This window comes from Montipora capricornis, chromosome 7, assembly GCF_036669925.1.
Source record: "Montipora capricornis isolate CH-2021 chromosome 7, ASM3666992v2, whole genome shotgun sequence".
Taxonomy (NCBI): Eukaryota; Metazoa; Cnidaria; class Anthozoa; order Scleractinia; family Acroporidae; genus Montipora; species Montipora capricornis.
Genome location: NC_090889.1, coordinates 23,937,555 through 23,946,060, shown reverse-complemented (window position 1 = coordinate 23,946,060; position 8,506 = coordinate 23,937,555). Strand labels below are relative to the sequence as shown.

Below are 8,506 nucleotides of genomic sequence, written 5' to 3'. Positions count from 1 at the left end.
AGCCAAGGGCTGGGCACCAACTTTCATTGGTTATTCCATGCAGGGTCTTTGTAAATTTGGATTCTACGAAGTGTTTAAAATCCTTTACGGCAATATGCTTGGAGAGGTAAGATCTACATTTGTAAGTTCAACTTGGGCTGATGAGCCTTTTCCATGTGAACTCTGTAGTGTGAAGAGGTGGAAAGCTGAGACTGCCAATACATGTAGTATCGAAGAAATTAAATTATGATAAATTAGTGCATTTGACTTTTAGGTTTTAAAGGAGTCAGGGTTGTTTAAGGCCTATCAACCGTGCCTCCCAACTCTGTGACCTGGGTTCAACCCTGATCTTGGGGTGTGTGTGGGCTGAGTTTCAGTTGGTCTCAATCTGACTCTGAGGGTACTCCGGTTTTCCTACCTCATTTGACTCTCAGTCAATTACATCCGAATGCAGGCGGATACCCTTGATAGGGATAACCTCTGGTATCCTTCCCTTTTATTGAATGACTCACTCGAGTTTGTGAATGTGATACAGATGTGCTTCTCATATTGTATATATTACTTTAAAAACAGAGAAAATATTATGAAAGTTAAGAGGAGTAGCTTTAAGTGGTATTATCTTGCCTTAAGATTACATGTACCTCCAAATTGTTTAAAAGCATATTTGAGTGCATATGATGAAGAAAATGCTGCATTTACATTTTAGAAGCCACTTCACTTTCTCTATCTTTTACTCCTAGGAAAATACATATCTCTTTAGAACATCGCTGTACTTAGCAGCATCAGCCAGTGCAGAGTTCTTCGCAGACATTGCTCTTGCTCCAATGGAAGCTGTAAAGGTTCGAATTCAGACCCAACCTGGCTGGGCCAACACCCTTCGTGAGGGTGTGCCAAAACTCTGGGGAGAAGAAGGGGTCAGAGGGTATGTACTTATAATGGTTTTATCCAGAGCCCTTTGGCTTGTGATCTACAGGTCCTCCAGAAAATCAAATTACATGTGCAGGGAGATGTGAGGCAGTCCAGATGGGCTTAACTTGAGCTGGTCTGGGAAAAAATTGTCCAGACACACTTCATCAGCTTCACGAAACAAATCCTTTTTTGCTGGTTTAGTGTTTGTGGCAGACATGGTTAAATTAGGGAACAAAATGGAAGCAGATAACTTTTGGGATAGGAATGCAAACCATTCTTTCATGACACATCAAGATACCTTATTGGGGAAAAAGAAGATTCAACACTCTGTGAAGCATGTTCACCAAACCTTTGCTTTGTCATATTGCAAGTCATTTATTGCCTGATTTAGGTCACACACCACGACCTCAAGCCAGATACAGTAAAAAGCTGTGTATAATCCACACTTGTAGATAATCTGCACCCCCAAATTCCAACATGATTTTGAGAAAAAATAAAAACTTGTAAAAAGCACTCTGGCAAAGAAGCTGTTTGTTTGCTCACAGTTGTCCGTGATATTGAAACTTTCCGAAATATAATGCTGTGTATTTGCTGTGACCTTAAGATATTAAATGTATCTTTAATTGATTTCCCTTATTCTTGAGACTGACAGTAGTTGTTTTTATTATTAAAGTCCACGGTTGAAATAAAAACAATGAAATTTGAACGAAAATAACATGAAGGGAATGACACAAAACATTTACTTTGTAACCACACAGTCACTTACATGTACAAAGGGAAGTCTGGACCAAGATGCATATCATCTTTTAAGATAAAGACTTAAATAGCCATTGATCTGAGAAAAACGTGTCACCAAACGAGAGTTTAAAAACCCCTTTGACAAACACGCAGTCCAAGTAATGAAGGGCAACAAAACAGTCGGCCTTCGCCTCTTGAGTTTGCCTGAATAGTGTGGTATTTTCGTGCAAGTGGTGGAAAGATCAGTGTTGAAGTGATCTGTCAAAGAATATTTAAAACTTATGTTTAATCTTTACTTACTGAAGGTTTTTAGTGCTGTTTTTGACCCCATACCATCAGGCTTAATTTACTTCCTCTGAAAGCGATGGTCTCAATCTATAATAATTATAGGCTGCACCCATGATTTTGAGCCCAATATTTCTGGAAAACGATGCGGCTTATACTCAAGTTTTTACAGTATTTTCCCATCTGGCTGCTAAATATTAATGTAAAATGACTTTGGGGTTTATCTTCTTGTTTAAAAACTTACATGTATCCACCCTTTGAAAAACTGAGACCTGGTTTTCTTGAAACTTGAAGCCTGTTGTCAAAAGTACCAGTACTCTTTTATTGTCTCAATCAGTCACTGCAGTGTCTTTCTTATCATCCTCCCTTTCCATGTGGTGTTCTTTGAATGACTTTTGATGAGGATGGTGGTGTCAAAACATCTATTCAATTTTTATACTGTACATGATTGTATATCGTGGGATGTTGACCAGACAACGCACTGTTCATGCAGTTTTGAGGACATTGTTTCTTAAGTCCTGGTGTTGTCATCTGAGCTTTGTTGTAAAGCTGACTTTTATCACTCGGGAACCCAGAACTTGGATTTATATTCTCAAATAATGGCTAAAAGGTGCAACCCTTGCACACCTGAGGGGGCTCCCATTCATGAATAAAATAATTATTGTCTGGCATTAGACAGAGTGAAATCTGAGCAGGGAAGGGTTAAAAAAATAAATACATGTATATGTTAATGGCTAACTTTTTTTACTATCAGATTTTACAAAGGGCTTCCTCCATTGTGGATGCGACAGATCCCCTATACCATGATGAAATTTGCCTGTTTTGAGCGAACTGTTGAATTCCTGTACAAACATGTTGTACCCAAACCAAGGTTGGTGACAGTTTTTAATTCACAATGCACTACTCTGTACTCCCTAAATTTCATATAGATGTAGCTCAGGGGTGGAGGCTGAACTAAATAGAATGATTGATCTGAAGTTTTTATTATCTCCAAGCCACATTCACTTTGGAGGTCCATGTTGGGAACCTATACTGAAAACAGACTGCATATACCAGTAGTTTTTTCAATGTGGACTGACATACGTGCAGGCCGGTGAATAACAACAAAAATCATTCCCAAGGACTGTAATGACCACAAGATTTACATGTGTGAAAACTAATTTTTCTAGCAAGTAGATAGCACAGAAAACAGGTGTAAAACAAATGAAAAAAGGGTCTTAATTAAAAATTAAAGTTGAGTATCTGTTTAGTTAATGAAAAAATTATAATGTGGCTTGAGTGATGTAATCCGCGGCTCATCGCTCAACAATACCACCCAGCCGTGAGAAGGCCAGATGAGAACGTTCTGTGTTCCCAGGACCAATCAGATAGCAGGATAAGTATAACACTTATGCCTTGGAAGAAAAACGTTTGTACAAGCAGTTTTAGACCACTGGAATGAAACTTGTGAAAGGTCTTTAAAATCATCCACTGGCATCTTATTATCTACACATGATAAAAATTTGCTTCTTATTGTGTCAAAAGACAATTAATTTTCTTTCTGCATTGTGTTAAGATGGAATCCACCAGAAGTTCGAATAACAAGTGGACAAAAGCCTAGTACCAAGATTATAAACATCGTATTTACTAGCAACACTGAACGTCAAAAACAACTGTTGAACTTCGTGAGAAACACTTGAAAGTACTGGTGAAATGAAACTGATGATGAAATTTTACCTGTGTTTACACAATTTCTCTGAATGTTGAAATTTAATTTTTCTCGTTCCCATGGGAAATTGTTTTCGGTGTTATTTCAGGCAAATATTTATATCTTTAGCTTTCAGGAAATGTAAAAAGGACTGTAAAATACTGAAAATTAGTCTGGTACTAGATTTTTGTCGACTAAAAACTGAAATTGCTTGATTTTCTATCGGATTTCGCCTTAATATTGTTTAACCCTTTCCCTGACGGAGGGCTTCCATTGACAAGTAATATTGTCTGGTGTTGGAGATCAAAATCTGTAGAAGTCGTGGTTTTAGGTGGGTGATGTGTAAAAAAATCTGATTGTTAATTTTTCATGATAGTAGGTGTTGAAATTTACAGTATTTTGCTTTTCTTTCAAAGGAGTGACTGCTCCAAGCCTGAACAACTTGTTGTCACATTTGCTGCTGGTTATATTGGTAAGTTATTATGGACTGACGTATGAAAGAGAGACCAAACAAACTGCACATACTGTTCTTACGTTATAATAATTATTTCTAGCAGGGAATCCAGAACAAGAAGAAAATCTCAGTGGTTGTTATGAGCACCCAGGCTTCATAAGATTTCCCTGCCACTGTGTTTTCCTAAACCACTGAAGGGAGTTTTGGAGAAAAAAATGTTTCATGATCAAAACGAAACCAAGAGCAGAATACAGAGGAAACTAACATGACTTTTTTTTTTTTTTTAAGCTGGCGTTTTCTGTGCCATTGTGTCACATCCTGCAGACACAGTGGTGTCTAAACTTAATAATGACGTTGGTAGCACACCAATCCAGGCTGCACGTGACCTGGGAATGAAGGGTAAGTCAACTACTTTGGAATACGGTTAATCGACTTAATCGGCTTAAACCCTGGCCAAACGAAACGCAAGTCATCGCAAGTTTTGTTACTTGCGCTGACTTGCATACCGTTTGGCCACCCACTTGCATTCACTTGCGAAGACTTGCGACGACTTGCGTTTGATTTGAACATGTTCAAATTTTGGACGCAAGTCCGCCCAACTTGCGTCTCGTTTGGCCACTCAACGCAAGTGGATGCAAGTTTTCGCAAGTCATTCGGACTTTTTTGGAAACCTTTTAGCCAATCTGATGCCGCTGTTTGAGCAGGAATCTCAAACTATTTCGCGCCTTTCGCGCTTTCATTTTGACAAGATGGCTTCTGTCACGGAGCAAAATTCGGAAAACTTAAGCCCCGAAGAGCTAAAAGAAAACAAGGATAGGGAGTTAAAAAAAAAAACATAAGAAAAACGAAAACCATAACAGGAGACCCAGTAGCGATGCAAGTATAAGCAGCAGCTACAGTGAAAGTAGCAGCTCTTCCAAGTCTGAGCCTAGGAAAAAGAAAAAAAAAACAAAAATTCTGCTACTTTTGCAAAGGACTTGCGGTCAACTTGCGTCTCGTTTGGCCACCCTATCGCAAGTGAACGCAAGTCTTCGCAAGTGAGAACTTGCGTCGACTTGCGATGACTTGCGTTTCGTTTGGCCAGGGCTTTAAGTGAAGATGATTTCGTGTTGAAATGTTTTTTTTTTTCTCTTTTTTGAAAGAATCACCTGTGTATTTATACTAAAACAATTATTCGCCTCAGGCTCAGTGATTATCGGTAAATATTCACCTCGACTTCGTCTCGGTGAATATTCACCGATAATCACTTTGCCTTTGGGGAATAATTGTTAATTATTATTCATTCAAAATATTTCCCCGTTTCTGATTGATTAAAACCACACGCATAATTCCCCATAACCAGCTGCTGTTCACCAAATTGGGAAAGAAACTTCGTCATATTGAATCAATGAGGTCAAAAGTGCAGCCCGCTGCAGGTTATTGAACCGATGACGTCAAAATGACGTCAAAAGTGCAGCCCGCTGCAAATTATTAAAGCTGGGGACGAGGTTGTGTTAATTTTGTTGAGCAAAAAAATGGCTGCGAGTAGGTTTAGAAGTTTGAGCGAAGAAAATATTTTGAATGAATAATAATTAGGCCTTCGGCCTTGGTGGATAACACCCTCCTCGACCTGCAGAATTCTTCATATCCTACTCAGCCTCGTTCAATAATTGCTAAATTTATATTATTAAAAATTGGATCATTGGATAATGCAATTCGAGAGTTTTGATTGGCTAAGCCATCGTGGGTTATGAGCCATTATACCATAATCTACAAAGACATATGCGTAATTTTTTGGGCCTTTTTATGTTTATTGTAGTCTAGTTTTCTATATTTTGGGGGCGTTTTTACTAAAACAATTATTCCACTCGCGCTTCTTGGATATAAGATGATTATAGCCAACTCGACGCTACGCGCCTCGTTTACTATCTATCATCTCATATCCAATGCTCGCTCATGGAATAATTGTTAAATAACAAATAATAATAATAATGATAATAATAATAATAATAATAATAATAATAACTAATAACTAATAAGAAAAAATACTTCAAAACTATTCCTAGAGTATGGAACATGGATACAGAAGTGGTTCCTGTGATAATTGGTGTCCTCGGGATATGCATCGATGAAATGTCGAGATTTGAGTGCATGTTCCGACGTTGCAGAAATGATGAGATGATTACAGCCAACTCGGCCTTACGCGCCTCGTTGGCTTTCCGCCCTCTCATATCCAACCAGCGCTCGTGGAAAACTTGTTAATTATACCCCGGTACATCCCACGCCTTTACATGGTTTTCACCTGATGTCACAGCAGCCATGTTGGTGCACAGAGCAATAGAGGAAAAAGGTCTTTGGGGAATTTGACTCTATTATAATGCAAAACATGAGCCTTAATTTGCTGTTGTTTTGTGCACGAACATGGCCGTCTCATCACTTGATTGAAAGCCATCCATATTGGGGACTCAGTTGATATTTGCATTTACTGTACTTCATTTAGTCTTTTGGCTTACATGAAAGTAAGGTATTATTTATCCGAAATTTTGCCAAGTGAACTGTTAGTAATACCCTGATCAGCATCCAGATGAAACTTAGAGCAAGTTTCAGTCGAGTGTCGTAAAACCAAAACCAAAGTAGTTACTTATACCCCGTTAGCCAATCAAAAAGGATGAAGACAATCCAGTAAACAAATCAAGACTCGAAGTAATTACACGTAGCCGACACAAAGCGCGGGAAATCGTGCACGCGCGAGCCACGATTGGTTTTGGTTTCACTTCTGATGTTAGTTGAAAAAAGTGGCGCGAGAACTTTGACCAATCACTAAGTGAAGTAATGCAAAACCAAAGCAATTCTCTAATTACTTTCGACACCCAATTGAAAAGCGCACTATAATTGACTAATTAAGTGCTTTTATCTGTGTTCAGGTCTGTGGAAGGGTCTAGGACCCCGTATCATTATGATCGGTACACTGACCGCCCTTCAGTGGTTCATCTATGACTCGGTCAAAGTGTTCTTCCGTCTGCCCCGTCCACCACCCCCTGAGGAGCCCGAGAGTCTCAAACAGAAACGCCTTCTGAAACAACAGCAAGCAGCTTGAGTGAATGATGACAAAAGTGACTTTAACGAATATCAATACAAGATAACAATTCCGGATAACTAACGTGTTATTTAACAGCGGTGAAATGGACAATATTATGTCGACTTGAATATTCTAGGCTCTTGCTGTACGGCTTGAATCTTTCAACTTGAGAGCTGTATAGTCTGTGTTATGTACTCAGTGACTTACATGTAGGTAGCTACCTTCACTTTTTGATAATACGGAGTCAACTGGATTTGACGAATAAAAACTACTTTTACAACTTTTCGAGAGTTGTGGCTCTCTTTGTGGGGCGAAATCCCTGACAGTCTTGTCAGGAGTGCGGTCGAGTTGTCCAAAAATGGGGTTATTTCTTTTCGTTTTCTTTTTTTTTTGCGAGAAAATTTCGTTCGGCTGGTTGAGCACCAGGCTGTCACGCGGGAGGTCGTGAGTTCAACTCCGGCCGGTCCAACACTCAGGGTCTTTAAATAACTGAGGAGAAAGTACTGCCTTTGCAATTACAGCTGCAAATGATTAGACTCTCTAGTCTTTTCGGATAAGGACGATAAGCCGGAGGTCCCGTCTCACAACCCTTTAATGTTCATAATCCTGTGGGACGTAAAAGAACCCGCACACTTGTCGCAAAGAGTAGGGCATGTAGTTCCCGGTGTTGTGGTCTGTCCTCTGTGGAGCCATGCTCTGTTGTGCGACCCCCACCACAGTTGTGGTGAAAGTTACAGTAAATAAATAAATAAATAAATAAATAAAAGAAGTTGGGCTTTTCCCGTTGTAAATAGTTTTTTCTCCTAGTCAGGGACGGGTGGTCACATCCGGTCTTATGCCCATATTTGGACTAGACTTTCTGCCGAAACAAAATGGCAGACTTTAAGGAGGTTCCAGCTTCTTCCAGCTTTATTTGCGTGAAATCCGCCATTTTTAATGAAGTCCCATTCCCATACAAACTCTCTATTTCCAATATGCAAATTTTATGTAAATGATATGCAGGCGTATACAATCAAGGTATACTACTTCGGTTAAAGAAAAAGCAATTAAAAGGTGACCGTCGACAAACAAGTCGATATTGCAAGGAAATTTGAAGGACAGTTTTGATACTCAAGTTTTTCCCTCCACATCTGTGGGTCTTGCGATCACACGCCATTAATTAAAGATTTAAGATCGTGTGGATTATTCGAGGATTAGCATAAATGTTTTGCTGTTCGCGCTCGCTCAATAAATCGGATATGGTTTGAATTTAAATGATAAAGATAAATAGTATCTTCAGGAGTTGTGACAATGTCGTAAACAATTTAATTCAGCGGCAACCACGCTTACTCTTGTTCTATTTAGTGGTCTGCAGTACCCATGTTCAGCAAATTTACACATCAAAAGCCTTGGTTTC

The 8,506-nt window shown here is 39.1% G+C and overlaps 1 protein-coding gene across 1 annotated transcript in view; it reads left to right on the top strand.

The window, feature by feature from the left end:
• Window positions 1-7,392, top strand: part of LOC138056525 (solute carrier family 25 member 3-like) — a 13,671-nt gene extending 6,279 nt beyond the window's left edge. The window contains exons 3-8 of the mRNA XM_068902339.1: window positions 1-106; window positions 720-901; window positions 2,666-2,782; window positions 4,015-4,070; window positions 4,341-4,451; window positions 6,956-7,392. The exon at window positions 1-106 is cut by the window's left edge and continues 74 nt beyond it. Coding sequence (XP_068758440.1) covers window positions 1-106; window positions 720-901; window positions 2,666-2,782; window positions 4,015-4,070; window positions 4,341-4,451; window positions 6,956-7,128 — 745 coding nt within the window. The 3' untranslated portion in view covers window positions 7,129-7,392. The remainder of the gene's footprint in view (window positions 107-719; window positions 902-2,665; window positions 2,783-4,014; window positions 4,071-4,340; window positions 4,452-6,955) is intronic.
• Window positions 7,393-8,506: the final 1,114 nt, after the last annotated feature.